The sequence below is a fragment of the Crinia signifera genome, chromosome 9 (genome assembly GCF_055691185.1).
Source record: "Crinia signifera chromosome 9, ASM5569118v1, whole genome shotgun sequence".
Lineage (NCBI taxonomy): Eukaryota > Metazoa > Chordata > Amphibia > Anura > Myobatrachidae > Crinia > Crinia signifera.
This window is the reverse complement of record NC_139225.1, coordinates 151,222,379-151,250,330: the sequence shown is the minus strand read 5'-3', so window position 1 is coordinate 151,250,330 and position 27,952 is coordinate 151,222,379. Positions and strand designations below refer to the sequence as shown.

Sequence of the window (27,952 nt, the reverse complement as noted above, 5' to 3'; positions counted from 1 at the left end):
GCAAGAATCTTCTATATGTTTGATCTTGTCCCGTGTCAAGCCAAGCTCCCTGCTTGCCTCCTAGCTGACCAATAGGATGAGGTCAAAGGAGGCTTTGTTCACCCAATGGCAGTTTATAGCGGTCTGTGATCAGATAGCCACTGCCCCGTCAAATCCCGCCACTGTGAATCATCACTGAGCTGCAAATCAATTTGCAAATCCCTCACCATCTAATTACTTCCCCAGTCTGTGCAATTGTGAGTAACTCTGACCCTTCCGCAACTGTGCCACAAAGACAGGCTGATCGAGGCCGTCGCTGATGTCACAGACCCTCCCTGAAAATTCCTGGGTATGCCTGCGTTTTTCCTGACACTCCCAAAATATGTCCGGTTACCGCCCACAAACGGCCACTTCCTGTTAATCAAACTGCAGGGGAATTGCGATAAAATTAGCTGTCATTTGTCGCTGTTTGGCGTCACCCAGACGCTCTGCGACCCAGATGCATTCGCATTCATTCGATAATCAATCAGCTTGCGAATCACAACAAACAGGTGTGCAGTAACTCCCAAAGTTGATAAACAACTTGTTCTGATCCCTGTTATATATTGTATATTGCTGAAAGATTGATTTCAGCCTCCAGAGTAGAGTAATTATTAACTACACGACCTTCACTTTATAAATAATAAGGAGATAAATGTTTCCACCAGCGAGGTGATCTGAAAACACGGCACTGAGACATAAACAGCTGTTGGTATCCTCTACGCTTACCAGCCGCAACCTGCAGCCCTCACTGACCTGCAGCCCCATCCCAGCCGTAGCCTGCAGCCCCTCCCAGCCACAGTGTAACGAAGGTCAGTAGTTGCTCTTTATATGGATTCATAGAAGAAAAGGTTTGTTGTCAGTGTTACAAAAGTGTAATTACAATGTAACAATTCTCAGTTATATCGCTTTGTATGCGCTGTGTGCCTGGTGTCATTACAATGTAACAATTCTCAGTTATATCGCTTTGTGCGCGCTGTGTGCCTGGTGTCATTACAATGTAACAATTCTCAGTTATATCGCTTTGTGTGCGCCGTGTGCCTGGTGTCATCACAATGTAACAATTCTCAGTTATGTCGCTTTGTGTGCGCTGTATGCCTGGTGTCATTACAATGTAACAATTCTCAGTTATATGGCTTTGTGTGCGCCGTGTGCCTGGTGTCATTACAATGTAACAATTCTCAGTTATATGGCTTTGTGTGCGCCGTGTGCCTGGTGTCATTACAATGTAACAATTCTCAGTTATATCGCTTTGTGTGCGCTGTGTGCATGGTGTCATTACAATGTAACAATTCTCAGTTATATCGCTTTGTGCGCGCTGTGTTCCTGGTGTCATTACAATGTAACAATTCTCAGTTATATCGCTTTGTGCGTGCCGTGTGCCTGGTGTCATGACAATGTAACAATTCTCAGTTATATCGCTTTGTGCGCACTGTGTGCCTGGTGTCATTACAATGTAACAATTCTCAGTTATATCGCTTTGTGTGCGCCGTGTGCCTGGTGTCATCACAATGTAACCATTTTCAGTTATATCGCTTTGTGTGAGCCGTGTGCCTGGTGTCATCACAATGTAACAATTCTCAGTTATATCGCTTTGTGTGCGCCGTGTGCCTGGTGTCATCACAATGTAACAATTCTCAGTTATATCGCTTTGTGTGCGCAGTGTGCCTGGTGTCATTACAATGTAACAATTCTCAGTTATATCGCTTTGTGCGCGCCGTGTGCCTGGTGTCATGACAATGTAACAATTCTCAGTTATATCGCTTTGTGCGCACTGTGTGCCTGGTGTCATTACAATGTAACAATTCTCAGTTATATCGCTTTGTGTGCGCCGTGTGCCTGGTGTCATCACAATGTAACAATTCTCAATTATATCGCTTTGTGTGAGCTGTGTGCCTGGTGTCATCACAATGTAACAATTCTCAGTTATATCGCTTTGTGTGTGCCGTGTGCCTGGTGTCATCACAATGTAACAATTCTCAGTTATATCGCTTTGTGTGCGCAGTGTGCCTGGTGTCATTACAATGTAACAATTCTCAGTTATATCGCTTTGTGTGCGCCGTGTGCCTGGTGTCATCACAATGTAACAATTCTCAGTTATATCGCTTTGTGCGCGCTGTGTGCCTGGTGTCATCACAATGTAACAATTCTCAGTTATATCGCTTTGTGTGCGCCGTGTGCCTGGTGTCATCACAATGTAACAATTCTGTTATATCGCTTTGTGTGCGCCGTGTGCCTGGTGTCATCACAATGTAACAATTCTCAGTTATATCGCTTTGTGTGCGCCGTGTGCCTGGTGTCATTACAATGTAATAAGTCTCAGTTATATCGCTTCGTGTGCGTCGTGTGCCTGGTGTCATTACAATGTAACAAGTCTCAGTTATATCCCTTTGTGTGCGCTGTGTGCCTGGTGTCATCACAATGTAACAATTCTCAGTTATATCGCTTTGTGTGCGCCGTGTGCCTGGTGTCATCACAATGTAACAATTCTCAGTTATATCGCTTTGTGTGCGCCGTGTGCCTGGTGTCATCACAATGTAACAATTCTCAGTTATATCGCTTTGTGTGCGCTGTGTGCCTGGTGTCATCACAATGTAACAATTCTCAGTGATATCGCTTTGTGCGCGCTGTGTGCCTGGTGTCATCACAATGTAACAATTCTCAGTTATATCGCTTTGTGTGCGCCGTGTGCCTGGTGTCATCACAATGTAACAATTCTCAGTTATATCGCTTTGTGTGCGCCGTGTGCCTGGTGTCATCACAATGTAACAATTCTCAGTTATATCGCTTTGTGTGCGCAGTGTGCCTGGTGTCATTACAATGTAACAATTCTCAGTTATATCGCTTTGTGTGCGCCGTGTGCCTGGTGTCATCACAATGTAACAATTCTCAGTTATATCGCTTTGTGCGCGCTGTGTGCCTGGTGTCATCACAATGTAACAATTCTCAGTTATATCGCTTTGTGTGCGCCGTGTGCCTGGTGTCATCACAATGTAACAATTCTGTTATATCGCTTTGTGTGCGCCGTGTGCCTGGTGTCATCACAATGTAACAATTCTCAGTTATATCGCTTTGTGTGCGCCGTGTGCCTGGTGTCATTACAATGTAACAAGTCTCAGTTATATCGCTTCGTGTGCGTCGTGTGCCTGGTGTCATTACAATGTAACAAGTCTCAGTTATATCCCTTTGTGTGCGCTGTGTGCCTGGTGTCATCACAATGTAACAATTCTCAGTTATATCGCTTTGTGTGCGCCGTGTGCCTGGTGTCATCACAATGTAACAATTCTCAGTTATATCGCTTTGTGTGCGCCGTGTGCCTGGTGTCATCACAATGTAACAATTCTCAGTTATATCGCTTTGTGTGCGCCGTGTGCCTGGTGTCATCACAATGTAACAATTCTCAGTGATATCGCTTTGTGCGCGCTGTGTGCCTGGTGTCATTACTGTAGGTGGAAATCCAGGTGGAGGATAGGATTGTGCTGTAGGGGATAGATGACGGTTTTGGAGTTTGTGGGGTACATCCTAGTTCATCACATTGTACAGAATAGGACTCCCCAGTATTTGTGTGCTACTTGCAGAATCAGGCAGTAAGCTGCATTGCTTGGTAGAATGATTTATCTCGGTACGGTTGTGCACACGCTTGTTCTTCTTCTTAAATGATTCTCTTATATACAGGTCCAATGTGTCTCTTGTCCTGGTAACTTTACCAGTGGTTAATCCTGTGACAATAGAAACATACAGTATTATTATTATAATTGTATTTATAAGGCGCCACAAGTGTTTCGCAGCGCCGTACAAAGGAACAATACAGGGAGACAAAACTTGGCATAACATTGAATAAATAACAATAGAGTACAAATAAAGAGCGCCACAGTTCAATACACATTACAGCTTAAATATAAGTAGTGAGGACTCAATCAACATACAACTAGAGGCTTGAGGCCAATGATGGAGATGAGTATGCAGACGAAGATGGTCACTGAGTGTAGGAGTATAGGAGAGCTGTGAGTGACATGTGATAGAAGTGGGCTTTGACAACACGAGTTAAAGAGGAGGAGCTTACAATCTAGTAAGAAGGCGCGACAGACAGATTACATGAGGTGCAAGCAGGTGGGTGGTGGCTAGTTAGCAGGATGTAAACAGGCACGGGTCGGAGAACCAGCTAGTTTATGCAGTGGAATGTGACGGCAGATAAGAACCATTCGGCCCATCTCTTGTATTGCATGTACTGCTACATCTGATGTGCGGTGGTTTGCAGGCAATTGGCCACTAGTAAATCTGTCTTAAGGGGAGGATAATTCAGACCTGATCACACGGGCAGATTTCGGTTAAGACGCTGCCGCCCTAGGTGGAAAATCCCACCTAGCGAATCAATGTGACCGCTGTGCAAATGGCTGTGTACAGCTACACATCCATTTGCATCCAAGAGCATATGTCCAAAATTCATCATACCAGGCTCACCATCCAATGACTTTTACATGTCTAGCATTTTCCCGGACACTCCCGGCATTTTTTCCGGCACGTCTACATTTTTCTTAGCTCTCCCTTTAAACGCCTGTTTTCCACCATTCAGATGCCGGCTTCCTGTCAATCATCTTGCGAACTGCGTGCATAGAGAATTATTTCAGGTTTGCATCGCAGGATGGCCTCATGCAGGCATGTTGGGATAATCAACCGCCGTGCAAATTTGAGCTGTGCGATAAGGTCTGAATTACCCCGTCTTGTATTTTTACTTTGGTGCAGTTTTAAAGACTATTTATATGGGGAGAAAGTGAGGTTGGGATAGAACCTGAGCACAAGTTGCACTGCAATTTCTTTTTTTATATTGTATGAGAATGTTGTAGGAATAGATTTTGTCCACAATAATTGAGTTTATTGCCGTCCAATAGACAATTTTTGAAGTGGCGGTGAGAGGCCCTGAGAGTAAAATTGTACAGTTAATGAGAAGACAGAAAAGTACTCTCTTTTTGTTGGGGGCACTCTTTTTACGTGTGTCAGAAAAGATTATTATACTAAAATATAACTTTTATTTAATCACATATAAAATAAGTGTACAGTTAACGGGGTCACTTCCAAAGACCAAACTGTGTACTCAATTCTCATAATCGTCAGTGGATGCATGAATCCTATAGCTGCGGGGCTATAGTTACCTGCGGTCTGCGTCTCGCCCGGCTCTCTGTCGGGACCTTCCTGACGTCACGGTCCCGGCCGGCTCCTGCTGCAATGAAAACTGACAATTAGAAAATGGCTGCCCCCATACTGCAGACAGTTTTCTGTCTGCAGTATGGGGGCAGCCATTTTGTAAGAGTCCATTTTCATTGTAGCAACAGGAGCCGGCCGGGACCGTGACGTCAGGAAGGTCCCGACAGAGAACCGGGCGAGACGCAGACCACGGGTAAGAAGGGGGGGCAGGTTAGGTGTGGGGGGGGGGGGTGTCGCCGAATAAACGTGCGGCGGGGGGGGCGCTAAATAGTTAGTTACGCCCCTGGATAAATCGCCGGGTGCTCACTCCCGTTTTCAGCCCCGTTCTAATTGCTGGTCGCAGGCACCACGACAGAGGTTTATTTTTATCAGCGACCATCTCTGGTCGCTGATGAAAAGGGGGCATTGAGCGATATATCGCTCAGTGATATATCTCCCCGTGTGTACGCACCTGTAGACCAGGGAGAGATAGCCCTGTGTCCTGGTACAGTCCAGGCACGCCAATTGGAGGAGTAATATTTAAATGACTCCTGTTAATTATCAACGACTATATATTTTTGCTTAATGGGCATCAAATAGCAAGAAAGACACCCAATGGCATCAAGTAAATTGCAGCGGTAACCAGGGAAATACAGAAAGTATAATGACTCCACAGCTGTAAAGAAAACTGCTTCTATCAGGATCGTCCTGACCGCCTCAGAGTCAGTGAGTGAGCTGTGTCCAATCTGTATGTACAGAGTCTACTATACAAATGGTTGGTCCATGTGCTGTCACCCTCAGAGGGATAGGTTAGGATACCCTGTTAGCATGTAGTCATCGCAGGGTAAATCCATTACCCACCCTGGGTGATGAGAGTGCTCTAAGAGTGGGGGGATGTGATAAGTATGGAGAAGTCTTACACTCGGCTGCTTGGTAAGCTGCTGCTTGCTATTTGCGGGTGCATTGGTATCAAGTAGGGATGGCCATCGTTGCAATTGCCATCGATGGTTGCCATTGATGGCAATTCTGCAACTGGCCATCGAGAGTGCTAAACTATGCAATGGCTGACCATCGATATTTTTACATATTGATGGTCAGCCATTGTGTTTCATTGATTGGCCTGTGGGCCAATCAAAACACGGGGACGGAGCTTCGCGGGTGTCGGGGGCGGAGCTATGCTCCGTGTCCCGGGACTTTAAAAAAAAAAAAAAAAGCAAAACATCTCCCCCATCGTTGGCAAAAGTATTCAACATCGGCCATGAACCATAGATGATTTAGAATCATCGATGTTCGATAGCCATCCCTAGTATCAAGTGAGCGTATAGCTGAGAAGAGAATGGAAAAAAACATAGCAGGGAGAGCGGTACTCTTTACCTAGAACGGCGCCCGTCGCGGGCATCGCGGGTACATTTATGTATGGCCGCGACGCGACCGACGCGATGCCCGCGATTTCCCATTGAAACCAATGTTAAACTTTGAAATCGTGTCGGTCGTGTCGCGGCCGTCCATAAATGTACCCGCGATGCCCGCGACGCGATGCTCCCGATTTCCCATAGGAATCAATGTTAAAAGGCGCGATGGACCCGATTTTACTGTTAAATGGCTCAATCCACACGATTTGCCCATAGGAATCAATGTTAAATGGGCCACAGAGCCCATTAACCCTTAAATGTCCCCCCAAATTTTTAACGCCACCCCACGATCCACGCCAACCCAAAGCGTGGCGAGCGCAGCGAGCCCGCGAGGGGCGGCGGTACGCGTCCTCCGACCTTTTCATGCCCTACTATCCACTAGGGCGTGGTGTGAGAATATAATAGTGTGGCGAGCGCAGCGAGCCACCGAGCCCGAAGCGTGGCGAGCGCAGCGAGCCCCGCGAGGGGACGCCGATACCTTCACAGGTAGACGCGTCCCCTCGCGGGCTTCACAGGTGTCCGTGGCGAGGTGGACACCTGTGAAGCCCGCGAGGGGACGCGTCTACCTGTGAAGGTATCCGCGTCCCCTCGCGGGGCTCGCTGCGCTCGCCACGCTTCGGGCTCGGTGGCTCGCTGCGCTCGCCACACTATTATGTTCTCACACCACGCCCTAGTGGATAGTAGGGCATGAAAAGGTCGGAGGACGCGTACCGCCGCCCCTCGCGGGCTCGCTGCGCTCGCCACGCTTCGGGTTGGCGTGGATCGTGGGGTGGCGTTAAACATTTGGGGGGACATTTAAGGGTTAATTTGGCCTATTTGGCCCCAAATCGGGTCCATTGAGGCATTTAACAGTAAAATCGCGGTCAATCAGCCGTTTTAACATTGTTCCCTATGGGAAAATCGCGGTGATCGCGGGCATCGCGACCATCCCGATTTACCCGCGATGACCGCGATCACCGCGATTTTTACCCACGACGCCCGCGATTTCAATCGCTGGCGCCGTTCTAGGTAAAGAGTACCGGGAGAGCTGTAGTGTAGCCCATGTGTAGGTGCTGGGTGTGTGTGCCCATCCTTGTTCAGCGACCATCGAATGATGTGGGTGTTCCCCAGCAGGCTGCAAATGGATGTGCCATGCGAATGGTGGGCCTGCGTACCACCATCGCAAGGTGGGAACTGGTTGACTCGCAAGGATGCAAATTCACATCCGAGCGAATCAACCAGAATAACCCCCTATATCACTATGGGGGTTATTCTGGTTCACCCGCAAAGGCAACTTCACTCTCAGATGGACAAACCCATGCTGCACTGCAGGAGGGGCAGATGTTACATGGGATTCAGTATTGAATCCCGGCGGTCGGGATCCCGGCGTTCAGAATCCCGACGCCGGAATCCCGACAGCCGAAATGCCGACAAGGGGGGGACGTGGATCGCCCCCCCTTGCGGGCTCGCTGCGCTCGCCACGCAGCGGGCCCGGTGCCTCGCTACGCTCGGCACGCTATTTTATTCTCCCTCCAGGGGTGTCGTGGACACCCCAGGAGGGAGAAAGTGTCAGCATTTCGGCGGTCGGGATTCCGGCGTTGGGATTCTGAACGCCGGGATCCCGACCGCCGGGATCTTAACTGCATCCCGTTACATGTGCAAGGTTACATTTGGGTGGGGTTTGTACTTCAAACTGAGATCTATATTGCAGTGTAAAAATAAAGCAGTCAGTATTTACCCTGCACAGAAACAAAATAACTCCCCCAAATTGAACTCTCTCTGCACATGTTACATCTGCCCCCCTGCAGTGCAGCACGGTTTTGCCCATCTGAAAGTAAATTTTCCTTTGCGAGTGAATCAGAATAACCCCCTATAGATACAATCTGTGTGTTTGCACACTCCTTATTGCATATTCTAGTTGAACCCCAAACTGTCTTATGGGGCGTACACACGGTTCGATGTGGCGGGCATCGATATCGATTCGATATTGACGGCCGGCGAGCGACGGCATCTGGGGGGATTCTCCATAGAGCAGCATGGAAATGCCTTCGATCTCATAGATCAAAGCAGAAATAGATTTGCCCACCAAGGCTGTTTCTGCTTCCGATCCCAGGGCCACACACCGGAATCGGATCTGGATTGATGGCAGTTAACACTGTTCAATTGTGATTCGATTTTGCTAATCGAAAACATGTCCAAATCACCCCTTGTGTAACCCTCATTGATTTATTCATGGTAGCCTTAAGATTTCTATTATTCACAAACACCCCAAAGGTTAAGTGATGTATGGTACCATACCATTGTCCTTCTTTCCTATACTACATAGTTCTACAACAGTTATCTTTGTTTACCCAAACCACAGGAGACCCAGCTATATGTAGTGGCCTCTCCTTTGTTCCAAAGCTGACCAGACAGGTTGTCTCTGTGTCTAATGTACTCACCTTGATTATAAACTGTAGATGTGATTTCCATACTTTTAAGGCCCCCATACATTAGGCCGACTTGTCCTTAAGACAAGTCGGACCCAATTCTCCTGTGAGCCGCCCGGGAGCTCCCCGGGAGGCTCACACACAATTTGGCACTTGATGAGCCAAATTTGACATGTGATAAATCGCTTGCGATTTATCACATGTCGGGGCGCAGGGGGCGGGTGGTGAGGGGCAGGGGGCGGCGGTGTTCTCATCAGGGGGAGCAGTGGGGCGAGCAGCGGGTCCCTGAGCGCCGGGGAGTGCTGACCTGGCCGGGCGGTGATGTTCATATATATCAGCAGCGCTGCGGTACGGGATGCGCAGTGGCGGCTATTAGATTTTTAAAATACCTGTAAAATGACCGGCCGTTCTCTGATTGGCTGAGAGCTCTCGTCCCCGCCGCTGCTATTTGTTATCACATGCCCGGCCAGGTCAGCCAACAGCACTTGCCGCACCCGGCACCCGGCACCACGTCCCCTCCCGACTCCCGCAGCGCTGCTGATATATATGAACATCACCGCCTGGCCAGGTCAGCACTCCCCGGCGCTCAGGGACCCGCTGCCCGCCCCACTGCTCCCCCTGTGTCTGCATGCATATGCCTGTCAGGTGGGCAGGCATATGCATACAGGGAGGTCGGACGTGATCGTATGTACTGACCGTCCGACCTCCCTGATCCGGTCCCGTGCGCATCGGATCGGATCAGATATCACACACCTGCGATTTTGGGCCGATTTCACCCGATTATCGGCACAAAGTGCCGAAATCGGATGAAATCGTCCCAAAATCGGATAGTGTATGGTGGCCTTAAGACTTTGAGAAACAAAAGAAAGGAGAACACATTCCTGCTATTTTGGGGGTGTAAACTAATGGGCTGTACTAACTGAGCAATCCTTCTAAGTGATTTTGACTACACTAACTTAGAAGTTTAGAAAAATCGCTGACCTGGTTAGACAATTTGCGGCCACACTTAAGTGAATATCGCTTTGCCAGGCAAGGAAATTTTGACTAGAACGCCGGCTGTCTAGTCAAAATTGCTGGTGTTTACTGCTGAGGGCGATCCTCACTAGAGGATCTGCAATTAAATGTTAACCCAGTATTTTAATATCTAGTCAAATCACTTAGGGGTTATTTTGGTTCACTCTTTCTGAAAAATTCCTTCTTAGATGGACAAAACCATGTGCACTGCAGGTGGGGCAGATGTTACTTGTGCAGAGAGAATTAGATTTGGGTGGGGTTTTACTTCAAAGTGAGATCAATATTGCAGCGTAAAAATAAAGCAGTCAGTATTTACCCTGCACAGAAACAAAATAACTCACCCAAATCTAATTCTCTCTGCACATTTTACATCTGCCCCCCTGCAGTGCACACGGTTTTGTCCATCTAAGAAGGATTTTGTCAGAAAGAGTGAACTAGAATAAGGCCCTTAGTCACAATCGCTCACTAGCAAGATTCACTCCGTGTTTACACCCCTTAAAGGAGAGGAGATTCTCTCTGCTCCCAGGCTAAGGAGTGATATTCTGCTGTGGAAACTGTGTGTTTGGATGGTGTTACTGGAGTTTGCTGAGCTGCTATCACACATTCTGTTTAATAAACCACTGCTGGTTTTATCTGTCACTGTGTTCACCCCCGGCTCTTCACACTGGCCATACCTCTAAAGCAGTAAAATGGGGGCATAATATTGCAAGAGAAGCATCCCCACAAAGCCACGCCCCTGTTGAATAGGCCAGCCCCTTTCCCAGGGGGCGCACCGCTTTGTGGTGCCCGGAGTACCTAGTTGGGAGGTATGTTAATGTAAATGGCAGTATGTATTAGTGATAGCCAAGCCTAGTGCCAGACTCCTTTGGTGGCATGAACTTTCCTATAGAACTGCATTCACACCATAGTATTCCTGCACCTGATTCCACTATTTAAGTTTGCCTGTAACTTCCAACTTGCCTTTATTCTCATCCTCACCACATGTCATTGCCCCTGTCACATGCAGCCCTGCTCTCACTGACACACCACTCCTCTCCTGATATACTCTGTGCTGCTGGAGGCCCTGCTCCTCCCACTATATATTTCTCAGTAGGGCCCTTATTCTGATCGGTGCGGATTTCTCCGCATGCGTTCGTCCCGCCGATGGTGATCGTCTGCGCATGTGCAGAGGTCACTCTGCGCATGTGCAGGCGATTTCGCCGCACGTATTCTTGACACGCCGCACAGGGGGCGTAGAGGGGCGTGAGGGGCTACTTAGCCTCATTACCCTATGCATACGCCCCGCGTTTTATGGGCGTTCCCATGCAAACGCGGGGCGTATGCATGGTAATGAGGCCGTGACGCGTGTGTAGGGGGCGGGCATCTGACAACACCGGATGTCAGCTGCCCGCCCCCATACATGATTTCACACGGACAAGTGTCCGTGTGGTCTTGTGTGGCGGGACCTGGTGGAGCGTGCGGCCCTGCATTCGATGTTCGGCGACCATCGAATGCAGGGGCTGCTCCCAAGACGGAGGAGGCGTATCCCCGTCCAATTTCATGCGGATCGCCACATATCCGCGTACGGACGGAGGTGGCGATCCGTATGGAAGGCGGGGATTCGCCTGCACGGTCGTGGCCCCATATTCTGATCGGGCCGCACCGATCAGAATAAGGGCCTAGGTGACTTCCTGCTGCCTCATACAGACAGAAAGACCAGCAGGCTCAGCTTTCCTATGATCTGACCGGCTATGTGTTTTTTTTTATTCCAACCTACTTTTAAAACAGAGGATAAGGAGTAGTTAGATTGAATGCTTGATTTGAATGACAAAGATCACAAATGTATGACTTTTAAGAATTAGATTTTAATCCAATATGTATTTTTTTTTTTGTTATAGGTGGACAACATACTGTTTGTAGGATGATGTGGTTCGGCTTCCTGCTGTGCTCTTGGCTTGTTACAAGCGACGCCCAAGAGGTTCTTTTTGGCCATAACAAGTACACGGAATACCAGGTTGGGAACATGAGTCTGATTCTGACTGTTCCTCATGGAGGATCGTTATCACCTTCCACAATTCCTTCCCGAGATGCTGGGTGCTGGGATAAAGCTACAAGAAAGTGCTACTACACACATTCCTGTCCTTCAGGAACAGCAACAGACGCTACTAATTGTAAGATTACAACAGTAAAGGATCTATATACTCAAGAAATGGCTTTGGCCTTGACCAAGGAGCTCTGTCGTCTGACCTCTGGTTACTGTCCTCATGTTATTATTAACAATTTATCAAGGTCTAAGTTGGACCCTAACCGTGACAAAGACGAGGCGGCCTTTGGTGTTCCTCAAGCAGATCAAGCCTGGGATGAATTCATGGGTTTCATCCAGGCTGCAAAGTCTCGTATGTCAAATGGTCTACTCATCGATATTCATGGCCAAGCACATGTTGAGCAGTGGATTGAGCTTGGTTATCTCATTTCCCAGGCAAATCTAGATTCCGGAAAGTTCTCAGCATCTGACAGCTCAATAAATGCCTTATCCAGAAGACGGCGGGATACTACTTTTGAAAATTTGCTCCGAGGAAGCCAGAGTTTGGGGAAATATATAGAAGAACAGAACTCTAGCTATGTGTGTGTTCCTTCACCATCCAATCCAGGTCCCAACGGTGGTAACTATTTCTCTGGAGGGTATATTGTGGGCACCCATGGCTCTAGAATATCTGGAGAAGTCGATGCCATTCAGATAGAGCTTCCCAGGTGGATTCGGGAAAGTGTTGAACGCCCTAATTTTGCCGCTGTTCTAGCTAAAGCTTTACTGAAGTTTTATGAGTTGAGTGTTGGAAAATAATCTAATGGGGTTTTTAAATAAATTGCTTTAAATTATGATGAATAGAACTACAGTAATGACATTATTAGTTTGATAAAGAATAAAACCATCATTTCTCAGAGTCTTTGCTTCTACAACTTTCTTTCCTTTCTCCCAGGATAATATATTACTGCTTTGTCTCATCCACCAGCCATTGCCCCAGGGCTGCAACCCCTGTTCTACCCCTGTAATACAGATACAAAAAATGTATTTCATTTACTCACATTCCTTCCTGTCATCAGCTTCTTTGTACAGTGTACTGGACTGTGGTAGAAATGTAGAGTATTTGTGGCCTCGCTGGGAGGGAGAGTGCTGTGTACTAGTTGCCATGGCTGGGGGGAAGAGCGCTGTGTACCATTTGCCATGGCTGGGGGGAAGAGCACTGTGTACCAGTTGCCACGGCTGGGGGAAGAGCGCTGTGTAACAGTTGCCATAGCTGGGAGAAGAGCGCTGTGTACTAAGCCACGCGCTGTGCCATGACTAAGGGGAAGAGCGCTGTGTACCAGATGCCACGGCTGGGGGGAAGAGCGCTGTGTACCAGTTGCCACGGCTGGGGGGAAGAGCGCTGTGTACCAGATGCCACAGCTGGGGGGAAGAGCGCTGTGTACCAGTTGCCATGGCTGGCGGAAGAGTGCTGTTTACCAGTTGCCATGGCTGGGGGGAAGAGCGCTGTGTACCAGTTGCAATGGCTGGGGGAAGAGTGCTGTTTACCAGTTGCCATGGCTGCAGGGAAGAGCGCTGTGTACCAGTTGCCATGGCTGGGGGGAAGAGCGCTCTGTACCAGTTGCCATGGCTGGGGGGAAGAGGGCTGTGTACCAGTTGCCATGGCTGCGGGGAGGAGTGTTGTGTACCAGTTGCCATGGCTGGGGCAAGAGCGCTGTGTACCAGTTGCCATGGCTGGGGGGAAGAGCGCTGTGTACTAGTTGCTGCATATGAGGTAAAGAGTGCTGCGTACTTATAGCCATGGTGGGGGAATAAGCGCTGTGTTCTTGTGGCACTGGTTGAGGTGTTAAAGTATTTGTCTCAGCCACAAAAAGCAGGGAACCCCCATCACACTGATAGTCATCCACCATCACACTGGTAGTCATCCGCCATCACACTGATAGTCATCCGCCATCATACTGATGTCATCCACCATCACACTGATAGTGAACCGCCATCACACTGATGGTCATCCGCCATCACACTGATGGTCATCCGCCATCACACTGATAGTGATCCGCCATCACACTGATAGTGAACCGCCAAGCAGGAAGTAATGTACTTGATGTGACCTTCTCCCTTATTATAATGGCAGAGTGCTGTGTCACCACCACATCCTCCTCCTCCTGGGTGATGCTATAGGCAGAGCGCTGTGTCACCACCACATCCTCCTCGTGGGTGGTGATGCTATAAAGTTGGCAGAGCACTGCGTCACCAGCACATCCTCCTCCTGGGTGATGCTATAGACAGAGCACTGCATCACCAGCACATCCTCCTCGTGGGTGATGCTATAGGCAGAGCACTGTGTCACCACCACATCCTCCTCGTGGGTGATGCTATAGGCAGAGCACTGCGTCACCAGCACATCCTCCTCGTGTGTGATGCTATAGGCAAAGCGCTGCGTCACCACCACATCCTCCTCGTGGGTGATGCTATAGGCAGAGCACTGCGTCAACAGCACATCCTCCTCGTGGGTGATGCTATAGGCGGAGCACTGTGTCACCAGCACATCCTCCTCCTCCTGGGTGATGCTATAGGCAGAGCACTGTGTCACCAGCACATCCTCCTCGTGGGTGATGCTATAAGCAGAGCATTGATTCACCAGCACATCCTCCTCCTGGGTGATGCTATAGGCAGAGCGCTGCGTCACCAGCACATCCTCCTCGTGGGTGATGCTATAGGCAGAGCACTGTGTCACCAGCACATCCTCCTCCTGGGTGATGCTATAGGCAGAGAGCTGCGTCACCAGTACATCCTCCTCGTGGGTGATGCTATAGGCAGAGCACTGTGTCACCAGCACATCCTCCTCGTGGGTGATGCTATAGGCAGAGCACTGTGTCACCAGCACATCCTCCTCCTGGGTGATGCTATAGGCAGAGCACTGCACCACCAGCCCATCCTCCTCGTGGGTGATGCTATAGGCAGAGCACTGCATCACCAGCACATCCTCCTCCTCCTGGGTGATGCTATAGGCAGAGCACTGTCACCACCACATCCTCCTCCTGGGTGATGCTATAGGCAGAGCACTGAGTTACCAGCACATCCTCCTCCTGTGTGATGCTATAGGCAGAGCACTGCGTCACCAGCACATCCCCCTCCTGGGTGATGCTATAGGCAGAGCACTGGGTCACCAGCACATCCTCCTCCTGGGTGATGCTAATGGCAGAGCACTGCGTCACCAGCACATTCTCCTCCTGGGTGATGCTATAGGCAGAGCACTGCGTCACCAGCACATCCTCCTCATAGGTGATGCTAATGGTAGAGCATTGCGTCACCAGCACATCCTCCTCCTGGGTGATGCTATAGGCAGAGCACTGCATCACCAGCACATCCTCCTCCTGGGTGATGCTATAAGCAGAGCACTGTGTCAACAGCACATCCTCCTCCTCCTGGGTGATGCTACAGGCAGAGCACTGCATCACCAGCACATCCTCCTCCTGGGTGATGCTATAGGCAGAGCACTGCGTCACCAGCACATCCTCCTGGGTGATGCTATAGGCAGAGCACTGGGTCACCAGCACATCCTCCTCCTGGGTGATGCTAATGGCAGAGCACTGCGTCACCAGCACATTCTCCTCCTGGGTGATGCTATAGGCAGAGCACTGCGTCACCAGCACATCCTCCTCATAGGTGATGCTAATGGTAGAGCGTTGCGTCACCAGCACATCCTCCTCCTGGGTGATGCTATAGGCAGAGCACTGCGTCACCAGCACATCCTCCTCGTGGGTGGTGATGCTATAAAGTTGGCAGAGCACTGCATCACCAGCACATCCTCCTCCTGGGTGATGCTATAGACAGAGCACTGCATCACCAGCACATCCTCCTCGTGGGTGATGCTATAGGCAGAGCGCTGTGTCACCACCACATCCTCCTCGTGGGTGGTGATGCTATAAAGTTGGCAGAGCACTGCGTCACCAGCACATCCTCCTCCTGGGTGATGCTATAGACAGAGCACTGCATCACCAGCACATCCTCCTCGTGGGTGATGCTATAGGCAGAGCACTGTCACCACCACATCCTCCTCGTGGGTGATGCTATAGGCAGAGCACTGCGTCACCAGCACATCCTCCTCGTGTGTGATGCTATAGGCAAAGCGCTGCGTCACCACCACATCCTCCTCGTGGGTGATGCTATAGGCAGAGCACTGCGTCAACAGCACATCCTCCTCGTGGGTGATGCTATAGGCGGAGCACTGTGTCACCAGCACATCCTCCTCCTCCTGGGTGATGCTATAGGCAGAGCACTGTGTCACCAGCACATCCTCCTCGTGGGTGATGCTATAGGCAGAGCATTGATTCACCAGCACATCCTCCTCCTGGGTGATGCTATAGGCAGAGCGCTGCGTCACCAGCACATCCTCCTCGTGGGTGATGCTATAGGCAGAGCACTGTGTCACCAGCACATCCTCCTCCTGGGTGATGCTATAGGCAGAGAGCTGCGTCACCAGCACATCCTCCTCGTGGGTGATGCTATAGGCAGAGCACTGTGTCACCAGCACATCCTCCTCGTGGGTGATGCTATAGGCAGAGCACTGTGTCACCAGCACATCCTCCTCCTGGGTGATGCTATAGGCAGAGCACTGCACCACCAGCCCATCCTCCTCGTGGGTGATGCTATAGGCAGAGCACTGCATCACCAGCACATCCTCCTCCTCCTGGGTGATGCTGTAGGCAGAGCACTGTCACCACCACATCCTCCTCCTGGGTGATGCTATAGGCAGAGCACTGAGTTACCAGCACATCCTCCTCCTGTGTGATGCTATAGGCAGAGCACTGCGTCACCAGCACATCCCCCTCCTGGGTGATGCTATAGGCAGAGCACTGGGTCACCAGCACATCCTCCTCCTGGGTGATGCTAATGGCAGAGCACTGCGTCACCAGCACATTCTCCTCCTGGGTGATGCTATAGGCAGAGCACTGCGTCACCAGCACATCCTCCTCATAGGTGATGCTAATGGTAGAGCATTGCGTCACCAGCACATCCTCCTCCTGGGTGATGCTATAGGCAGAGCACTGCGTCACCAGCACATCCTCCTCCTGGGTGATGCTATAAGCAGAGCACTGTGTCAACAGCACATCCTCCTCCTCCTGGGTGATGCTACAGGCAGAGCACTGCATCACCAGCACATCCTCCTCCTGGGTGATGCTATAGGCAGAGCACTGCGTCACCAGCACATCCTCCTGGGTGATGCTATAGGCAGAGCACTGGGTCACCAGCACATCCTCCTCCTGGGTGATGCTAATGGCAGAGCACTGCGTCACCAGCACATTCTCCTCCTGGGTGATGCTATAGGCAGAGCACTGCGTCACCAGCACATCCTCCTCATAGGTGATGCTAATGGTAGAGCATTGCGTCACCAGCACATCCTCCTCCTGGGTGATGCTATAGGCAGAGCACTGCGTCACCAGCACATCCTCCTCCTGGGTGATGCTATAAGCAGAGCACTGTGTCAACAGCACATCCTCCTCCTCCTGGGTGATGCTACAGGCAGAGCACTGCATCACCAGCACATCCTCCTCCTGGGTGATGCTATAGGCAGAGCACTGCGTCACCAGCACATCCTCCTGGGTGATGCTATAGGCAGAGCACTGCATCACCAGCACATCCTCCTCCTGGGTGATGCTATAGGCAGAGCGCTGCGTCACCAGCACTTCATCCTCGTCAGTGATGCTATAGGCAGAGCACTGAGTCACCAGCACATCCTCCTACTGGGTGATGCTATACGCAGAGCACTGCATCACCAGCACATCCTCCTCCTGGGTGATGCTATAGGCAGAGCACTGCGTCACCAGCTCATCCTCCTCCTGGGTGATGCTATACGCAGAGCACTGCATCACCAGCTCATCCTCCTCCTGGGTGATGCTATACGCAGAGGAGCACTGCATCACCAGCACATCCTCCTCCTGGGTGATGCTATAGGCAGAGCACTGCGTCACCAGCACATCCTCCTCCTCCTGGGTGATGCTATAGGCAGAACACTGCGTCACCAGCACTTCATCCTCGTCAGTGATGCTATAGGCAGAGCACTGAGTCACCAGCACATCCTCCTCCTGGGCGATGCAATAGGCAGAGCACTGCGTCACCAGCTCATCCTCCTGGATGATGCTATAGGCAGAGCACTACATCACCAGCTCATCCTCCTCCTGGGTGATGCTATAGGCAGAGCACTGCATCACCAGCACATCTGCCTAGTGGGTGATGCTATAGGCAGAGCACTGCGTCACCAGCACTTCCTCCTTGTGGAAAACTTTGGAGGGCAGTTGTTATAATGGGAGAGGTCTGAGCCCATTGAAGCTGCCTTTTTTTAATGGGGTTTTGTTAGTTTTTTTTTACTTTCAGATTAAAGTTGATAAAAGGTTGAGTCTCATGCCAACAAATGTATCAATATCTCATACCTCCCAACCTCTTGCAGATTGTAAATAGGGACACTCGCACGACCGAAAAGGGCGTGTTGCCTATGCTTGGGAGTGGTATATGCAAATGAGTCTTGATTAGACCACACCCCCATTTCCCCCCCTCTGCGATGCTGAATAGATGCTGCGTGCATGCGCACAGCGTCTATTCACTTCAGGCTGGCGGGACTCCCAACTGACGCCCCCCCCACACTGTGGGACACTGCCGGCCCCAGGTTGGATGCGGGACATCCCAAAAAAACGGGACGGTCTCGTGAAAAAACGGGACAGTTGGGAGGTATGATATCTCATGGTGCTATTTTCTTTTTTAATAATTTTGGACAAGGAAGATGCTACCAGTAATACATGCTCAGAATATTCCTGACCAATTAACATGTACCTCTAATTATTATTATCGTTTATTTATACGGCACCACAAGGGTTCCGCTAACATAAAACAATAAGCAAAACCAGGAAAACAGTTTTGGGCCCGATGTCACCCAATTCGGATCTGGCCTAGAACTCAGGAGAAATCAGCCCCAATAGCGTGTGTGTGACATTCAATCAGAGCCGGAGGTCATACATGCTGCACATACGATCTTGGGATCAGGCCCCTCCTGGCAGCAAGTAACGGCGATCGCATGCGATACGTCACATGCAGAAGTACCGCATGCAATCCTGCCTTCTGGGAAGGTCCCGGGCGAATAAATGGAGGTTGGTTGCGACTACGAGGGGGAGGTCCCATAGTGTATGGGGGCCTTTTAGGACAAGTACATGGTAAATAAATCTAGTTCTATCAGGGGGCAGGACACTGAAATAATGATAAGAGGTGCAGAGATCTCTGTGAAAGGAGTAAGGAGTAAAAATTAGTTGAGTGGCTAAATTTACTAAACTTTTAGAAATGAAAAGAGGAGGTGATGTTGCCCATAGCAACCAGATTCTGTCTATCATTTCTTTTATGCAGCATTGAAAATTATAGACAGAATCTGATTGGTTGCTATGGGCGACAGCACATCTTTTTCAGAAGCTTTCGTAAATGTAGCCCTAAAAGAGGTAAAAGCCCAAGAGAGGAGAGGGCCCTGCTCGTTAGAACTTACATTTAAAAGTATTTTACATTCTAAATGACATAGTTATTATTACTGTACTTACCCAGTGAATACATGTCCTCCAGTTATCAGTGGCTTGTGTCCTCTGCATGTAATGCCATGTCCCGCAGCTGGCTCCAGTTATCAGTGGCTTGTGTCCTCTGCATGTAATGCCATGTCCCGCAGCTGGCTCCAGGTATCAGTGGCTTGTGTCCTCTGCATGTAATGCCATGTCCCGCAGCTGGCTCCAGTTATCAGTGGCTTGTGTCCTCTGCATGTAATGCCATGTCCCGCAGCTGGCTCCAGTTATCAGTGGCTTGTGTCCTCTGCATGTAATGCCATGTCCCGCAGCTGGCTCCAGGTATCAGTGGCTTGTGTCCTCTGCATGTAATGCCATGTCCCGCAGCTGGCTCCAGGTATCAGTGGCTTGTGTCCTCTGCATGTAATGCCATGTCCCGCAGCTGGCTCCAGTTATCAGTGGCTTGTGTCCTCTGCATGTAATGCCATGTCCCGCAGCTGGCTCCAGGTATCAGTGGCTTGTGTCCTCTGCATGTAATGCCATGTCCCGCAGCTGGCTCCAGGTATCAGTGGCTTGTGTCCTCTGCATGTAATGCCATGTCCCGCAGCTGGCTCCAGTTATCAGTGGCTTGTGTCCTCTGCATGTAATGCCATGTCCCGCAGCTGGCTCCAGTTATCAGTGGCTTGTGTCCTCTGCATGTAATGCCATGTCCCGCAGCTGGCTCCAGTTATCAGTGGCTTGTTCCTCTGCATGTAATGCCATGTCCCGCAGCTGGCTCCAGTTATCAGTGGCTTGTGTCCTCTGCATGTAATGCCATGTCCCGCAGCTGGCTCCAGTTATCAGTGGCTTGTGTCCTCTGCATGTAATGCCATGTCCCGCAGCTGGCTCCAGTTATCAGTGGCTTGTGTCCTCTGCATGTAATGCCATGTCCCGCAGCTGGCTCCAGTTATCAGTGGCTTGTGTCCTCTGCATGTAATGCCATGTCCCGCAGCTGGCTCCAGTTATCAGTGGCTTGTGTCCTCTGCATGTAATGCCATGTCCCGCAGCTGGCTCCAGTTATCAATCAGTGGCTTGTGTCATGCTCTGCATGTAATGCCATGTCCCGCAGCTGGCTCCAGTTATCAATCAGTGGCTTGTGTCATGCTCTGCATGTAATGCTATGTAATATACGCATCATCCAGCCCACATGTCAGTGATGGTTTATCTGCTGCCTACACCCTGTCCTAGCTCTGGTGCTTGTGACACATCAGAGGACTCATCCCATATAGAGACAAGTGACAGCCTGGCTGTAGCATCTGCCGTGATCGTATAGTGGTTAGTACTCTGCGTTGTGGCCGCAGCAACCCCGGTTCGAATCCGGGTCACGGCACCTTTTTGTTTTTATGACCTTTTAGTTTTATTTTATGCCTGCAGGAACAAGTTACCGGGGCTGGATTGGAATATATGAACCAAATGGTAAATATTAGACTTTTGTGGCTCTCACACTGAAATAGGTCATAAAACACAGGACTTGCTTCGACATGTGTGAGCTATAGTGCAACCTGTATAGGATCTGACAGCCTGTATCAGCCTCATACCCAGCTATATAATAGTGAGCATGGGACACTGAAGGGCAACACCTGAAATAGGTCAAAATGGCTGAGGTTCACAGGGTCAGAAGGTCGACACAGGCATTAGGTTGAAAAGTGAAAAGGTTGACATAAGTTTTTACAAATTTTGTCCCGAATGTCGACATGGGAAGCGTCAAAGTGTACCGTGTCTCTTTACTCTGCTCGCCATGCTTCAGACACGGTGCCTCGCTGGGTCTGGCACACTATTTTATTCTCTCACCACACCATAGTGGATGGTAGGGCAAGAAATACCGCCTGTCGGCATATGTCGGCTCAAAAACCATGAACAACTCATGTTGACTTTTTGACAGTGGACCTTTCCATTGTCAAACTAATGCTTGTGTCGACTATAGCTATGTCAACCCATGTCAGGTGTTGACCGAAGGCCTGTCGACCTTCAGTCATCGACCCAATGCCTGTCAACCCTAATAGTGTTGACCTAATTACCATATCCCATAATAGCTATATGATACTCATATGAGGACAATGAAGGAATTTTCCTGGATAGCTTCTCCCTTATATGCTCATTCTGAGTCACACACTGGGGGTGCGTTCACTAAAGCTTCTCAAAATGAAAACACGAGATGTTGCCCATAGCAACCAATCAGATTCTGTTTATTCTTTTCTAGAATGCAATTGGTTGCTAAATTTACCCCTAAGTGGCTGTAATTGTGGCCACAGTGGAAGCCCTACTTGGCTACCGTGAGGGTTTGGGCTACCGACAGTCATTAGTCAGACATCGGAATCCCAACTGCACAGGGTGGGGAGCGCAATGAAGCCCCTTGCGGGCACGATGGTGAGCTGCGCTCGACACCTATTTTATTCTCCCTCTATGGGGATCGTGGACCCCCACGAGGGAGCAGTCGGAATTCCGACGCCGGAGTAATGACTGTTGAAATCCGGACTGTCGGGGAGCCGTCCGGCACCCGAGGGTTTGCCCATCGGCAAGCTGTGCCACCACAACATACAGAAGGATTAATATAGACACTTGCACTAGCCCCATGCTATATGCATGACAACTGTCATATACGAGATGACTCAGAATCACACAGAGCCTATCTGTCCCATACGGGCTGACTCAGAATCACACAGAGCCTATCTGTCCCATACGGGCTGACTCAGAATCACACAGAGCCTATCTGTCCCATACGGGCTGACTCAGAATCACACAGAGCCTATCTGTCCCATACGGGCTGACTCAGAATCACACAGAGCCTATCTGTCCTATATGGCTGACTCAGAATCACAAAGACCATATCTGTCCTATACGGGCTGACTCAGAGTCGCACAGAGCCTATCTGTCCTATACGGGCTGACTCAGAATCATACAAAGCATATCTGTCCTATGCGGGCTGATTCAGAATCATACAGAGCATATCTGTCCTATACGAACTGACTCATAATCACACAGAGCCTATCTGTCCTATACGGGCTGACTCAGAATCACACAGAGCATATCTGTCCTATACGGGCTGACTCATAATCACACAGAGCCTATCTGTCCTATACGGGCTGACTCATAATCATACAGAGCAAATTTGTCCTATACGAGCTGACTCAGTATCACACAGAGCCTATCTGTACTATACGGGCTGACTCAGAATCACACAGAGCATATCTGTCCTATACAGACTCAGAATCACACAGAGCATATCTGTCCTATACGGGCTGACTCAGAATCAAACAGAGCCTATCTGTCCTATACGGGCTGACTCATAATCACACAGAGCCTATCTGTCCTATACGGGCTGACTCAGAATCACACAGAGCATATCTGTCCTATACGAACTGACTCAGAATCATACAGAGCATATCTGTCCTATAGGGGCTGACTCAGAATCACACAGAGCATATCTGTCCTATACGGGCTGACTCATAATCACACAGAGCCTATCTGTCCTATACGGGCTGACTCATAATCATACAGAGCAAATTTGTCCTATACGAGCTGACTCAGTATCACACAGAGCCTATCTGTACTATACGGGCTGACTCAGAATCACACAGAGCATATCTGTCCTATACAGACTCAGAATCACACAGAGCATATCTGTCCTATACGGGCTGACTCAGAATCAAACAGAGCCTATCTGTCCTATACGGGCTGACTCATAATCACACAGAGCCTATCTGTCCTATACGGGCTGACTCAGAATCACACAGAGCATATCTGTCCTATACGGGCTGACTCATAATCACACAGAGCCTATCTGTCCTATACGGGCTGACTCATAATCACACAGAGCATATCTGTCCTATACTGGCTGACTCATAATCACACAGAGCCTATCTGTCCTATACGGGCTGACTCAGAATCACACAGAGCATATCTGTTCTATACGGGCTGACTCAGAATCACACAGAGCATATCTGTCCTATACAGACTCAGAATCACATGGGTTTTTTACAGTTTTTTGTGTCAATGTCGACATGGATCCCCAATTAGTGTAGAATATACCCTCACCATACTCCTGGCCTGGTGGCTCACTGGGCTCTGCACACTTTACCGTTCCAATTCGGATTCTACGTGGATGAAAAAATTACCATATTTTCATATGTCAACCATGTCCAGGTCAGCCTTTGCTTGTGTCGACCTAGTGCATGTTTACCTTTTCTCATTGTTGGCCTAGTGCATGTCAACCTATTGACTGTCGACATAGACACTGTAGAGTTATTAAACAAATTGGTTCTGGCTGATAGATCTACAGTGTCGACATGAAAATGGTCAGCAGTGGCAAAAGGTCAACATGAATTATTCACTTTTTTTTTGTGCCGACAGGATGTATTTCATGCCCTACCGTCCACTAGGGTGTGGCGGGAGAAAATAATGAAGTGCCGAATGTAGCGAGGCACCGTGCATGGCGAGTGCAGCACAATTTGGCGGTGTCCACGTCAACATTTGGGACAAAATAAAAATAAAAGCTCATGTCGACCTAATGCTTGTGTCGACCTTTTTTGATCAACCCAATGCATGTTGACCTACTGTTGGTTGACCCTATGACCCTTACCCAATCAGAATCAGCCCCCTAGAATACAGGACATTGTACAGAACTGTAATATTATATGATGATCTTCAACAATTCAGTTATGTAATATGTGACCCCTGGCAATATATTAATAACTGACAGTGTGATCAGATAGATATTACATTGTGAATAGACTGTTATATAACATTATGAGCCCATGTATCATTACATATTCCTGTAAGTATGCATCCAGCCCACATGTCAGTGACGGTTTATCTGCTGCCTACACCCTGTCCTAGCTCTGGTGCTTGTGACACATCAGAGGACTCATCCCATACACAGACAAGTGACAATCCGGCTGTAGCATCTGCCGTGATCGTATAGTGGTTAGTACTCTGCGTTGTGGCCGCAGCAACCCCGGTTCGAATCCGGGTCACGGCACCTTTTGAAAACATTTTATTTCCTCATCAATTATTTTTAGTTGTGTATAAAATAATAATACCGGATTTTTTAGACCATACAGATGGAGCGGGTCTCTTCTTTGCAGGGGATGGCGATGGTGACGCCAGTCGCCATCCTCCGCCACCCGCCATCTGTATCTGCGAAAGGGGACGCGCGCGCATCGTGCGCTTCCCCTTTTCTCCCGGGTCCCCGCCGGCTTGTCGGCGGTCACCTGGGGTCCCCACTGCCTCCCCGCACCCCCCCCCCCCTAACCCTGTCCATCTCCCTGAAGCGGAGACGGACAGGTTCCCGTCGTCCCGCCACACGCGCGTCTCAGTCAGATGGAGAGCCGGCTCCATCTGTAAGACGCACTTTTTCTCCCAAAAAAAGTGTGGGGGGGGGAGTGTGTGTGTCTTGTGGAGCGAATATTGAAAAGGAAACGTGCAAAAAACTCCTCGAGCATCTCAGGAGCTGCAGCAGATCCCGCCCCCCCCCCCCCCCCCCCCCCTGGTACTTGTCAGCAGCTTAGACGTCCGGGCAGCGGGGATCATGCATTGTGCTGTGGGGTCCATTTGATTAATGGGATATCATCGGCGGGGTCCCTGCGGCAGATAGGAACTAGTAGCGCTACTAGTTCCCATCTGCCGCAGGGAACCCGCCGATGATATCCCATTCGCCAAACGGACCCCACAGCACATACTCAGCGTCTCCCTACCGCTGCCAGCATCTCTTCATCCAGTTGCTACTTTGGACCTCTGTTCTTCCCTCCCTGCATGCCAGCACTGTGCTGTGAGCAGCACTGACCTAGCATGAGGAGGAGCTGGAAAGAAGGTGGCTACACTCAGCGTATTCTGTGTAACAGGTGGGAGTTTGGTGCTGTGGCAAGTGGGAGTGCTGCTAACAATATAGTGTATATAGTATATAGTGTATATAGCAACATAGTGTGGAGGCTCTTTGTTGTGGGTGGAGTAGTGTGGTGTGTGTGTGTGTGGGGGGGGGGGGGGGGGGGGGCTACTACCGCAATTAATTTCAGCTGCTACCTAGCTTAATCAATTTATTACCCCCTCAAAACTGCTACCAACCTGTGACCCCTCCTTGCCCCAATACTGCCCAAGCTGCTGTCTACCCTTGACCCCTCCCTACTTTCAGTTCTGCCTGTCCTCTAAAGGCCCATACACACTGGGCGACTTTGAGCTGAAAGTTGCTCAAAACAGCAGGTTTGAGCGGCTTTCAGCTCAAAGTCGCCCAGTGTGTATGGCCCGGCGGTGAGCGCTGCGCGGGCTCCCACAACATCGCCGGGAAAGCCGTTCATCTGCTGGTAATACCAGCAGATGAGCGGCTTACAGGATGGCTTTGCATAGCGCTCCGCTATGCAACGCTGTCCTCCGCCCCTCCGTCGGCGCCGGGCAGGGGGAAAGCCGCTCAGTGTGTATGGACCTTTACCCCTCTTTTGTCCATAGTACCAAGCCAGTATTATCTAGTTTTCCTCCTCTAAAACTAGGTGTGTCTTATGGTCAGGTGCTTCTTAAAGAGCGAAAAATACGGTAATCATTTATAGATACATAGTACATATAGTAAAAAAGTAAAATTATATGTGGTACTTGTTTCCTAGCACGGCCACACCGATTTGCATCGGGGTGATCCTGTCGGAAAAATTGCGTCGGTCGCATCGCATGCGACCAAATCGCATGCGATGCGACCGACGCGATCGACCCGATTTTTACATTGAATCAAATGTGAATAGGGTCCCTGGGACCCTATTTTACATTGGATTCAATGTAAAGTATTCCCCAGACCCCCAATTTTACCCCCTCAACGCCACCCCACGATTGACGCCAACCTGAAGCGTGGCGGTGCGCGTCCTCCAACCTTTTCATACCCCTACTATCCACGTCGGCGTGGAGTTGAGAATATAAAGTGTGGCGAGCGCAGCGAGCCACCGTGCCCGGAGCGTGGCGAGCGCAGCGAGCCCCGCGAGGGGACGCGTATAACTCACAGGTATACGCGTCCGCTCGCCACGCTTCGGGCTCGGTGGCTCGCTGCGCTCGCCACACTATATATTCTCAACTCCACGCCGACGTGGATAGTAGGGGTATGAAAAGGTCAGAGGACGCGCACCGCCGCCCCTCGCGGGCTCGCTGCGCTCGCCACGCTTCGGGTTGCCGTCAATCGTGGGGTGACGCTCACAATGGGGTTGCGGAACCCATGACGGGGCCATATACAATGTGAAATGGGTCATATTGGCCCATTTCACATTGTTTCCTATGTGAGATGGACTTAATCAACTCCATCTCATCTTGTGCCATTATAATGGTAAAAGACCGACGCGATGCTCCCGATTTCAATGTTAAAAATATTTTAACATTGAAGCCTATGGCAAAATCGCGGGCATCACGTCGGTCGCGTCGGGGGCCATGTGAATGCACGCGACCGACGCGATTCCCCCAATTTTGCCTTTGCTGGCAAAATGGACCTGATTTCAAAGGAAATCCGGTCCATCGCGGGCATCGTGTACCTTAACTTTAAGGTACACGATGCCCGCGATTGTGGCCATTCTAGGAGACAAGTACCTTATATGTAGAACACATGGCGCTCCTCTGAAGGCAGCAGTCACCTACACAAATGTGCAATAACAGATAACAAATTACAGTACAAGACAATTTAGGACAAGTACATGGTAAATATGGATAGTTGCATCAGGGGACAGGACACTGACACAATCATCAGGGTGGCAGAGATGTATACATTCTAAGAAAAGCACATGAGGAGAGAGGGCCCTGCTCGTGAGAGCTTACATTCTAAAGGCGAGGGAAGACTCAGAAGCAGAAGAAGTGGGCATAAACAGAAGGTTAGGATGAGAGATGGTCAGGTTTTATAATTACATGTCCACTAAAAACACTGGAAAACATACATAATATAGGATAAATTGTGCCAGAACAATTGTCCCACGTTGAAATGAGGTGTATATGTTCAAATCCACACTTTTCACGGGGTCATTTTCATGGATGTAAAGATCTCAAATGCAGATAGGTTCATGCAAAAAAACACCTAGAACGATGTTCGATAAATTGCAGGGATATAGTATCTGTTCAGGTTACTATGTGGCTTCTATGACTCTCTACATATAATAAGTGCTTACATGTGCTTACATAAACACAGTGAAGACACATAAAGGTTTCTTTGTGTGGTTTTAAACCACTTCCCTTACCAGAAAGGTGCTTACATGTGCTTACATAAACACTGTGAAGACACATAAAGGTTTCTTTGTGTGGTTTTAAACCACTTCCCTTACCAGAAAGGTGCTTACATGTGCTTACATAAACACTGTGATGACATATAAAGGTATCTTTGTGTGGTTTTAAACC

The 27,952-nt window shown here is 49.6% G+C and overlaps 1 protein-coding gene and 2 non-coding genes across 3 annotated transcripts; all 3 read left to right on the top strand.

Moving 5' to 3' along the window:
* Positions 1 to 474: 474 nt before the first annotated feature.
* Positions 475 to 12,954, top strand: LOC146036338 (uncharacterized). The gene is made up of 2 exons (XM_083160291.1): positions 475 to 830; positions 11,911 to 12,954. Exon 2 carries the CDS (start codon positions 11,934 to 11,936, stop codon positions 12,852 to 12,854), a length of 921 nt encoding a protein of 306 aa, XP_083016417.1. The 5' UTR covers positions 475 to 830; positions 11,911 to 11,933; the 3' UTR covers positions 12,855 to 12,954.
* Positions 12,955 to 20,867: 7,913 nt separating this feature from the next.
* Positions 20,868 to 20,939, top strand: TRNAH-GUG (transfer RNA histidin (anticodon GUG)). The gene has a single exon. It is a non-coding gene; the product is annotated as a tRNA-His (tRNA).
* Positions 20,940 to 24,515: 3,576 nt separating this feature from the next.
* Positions 24,516 to 24,587, top strand: TRNAH-GUG (transfer RNA histidin (anticodon GUG)). Its single transcript has one exon. It is a non-coding gene; the product is annotated as a tRNA-His (tRNA).
* Positions 24,588 to 27,952: the final 3,365 nt, after the last annotated feature.

Coding starts and splice junctions, on each gene's coding strand:
- LOC146036338 (XM_083160291.1), top strand. CDS start 11,934: ATGATGTGGTTCGGCTTCCTGCTGTGCTCTTGGCTTGTTACAAGCGAC.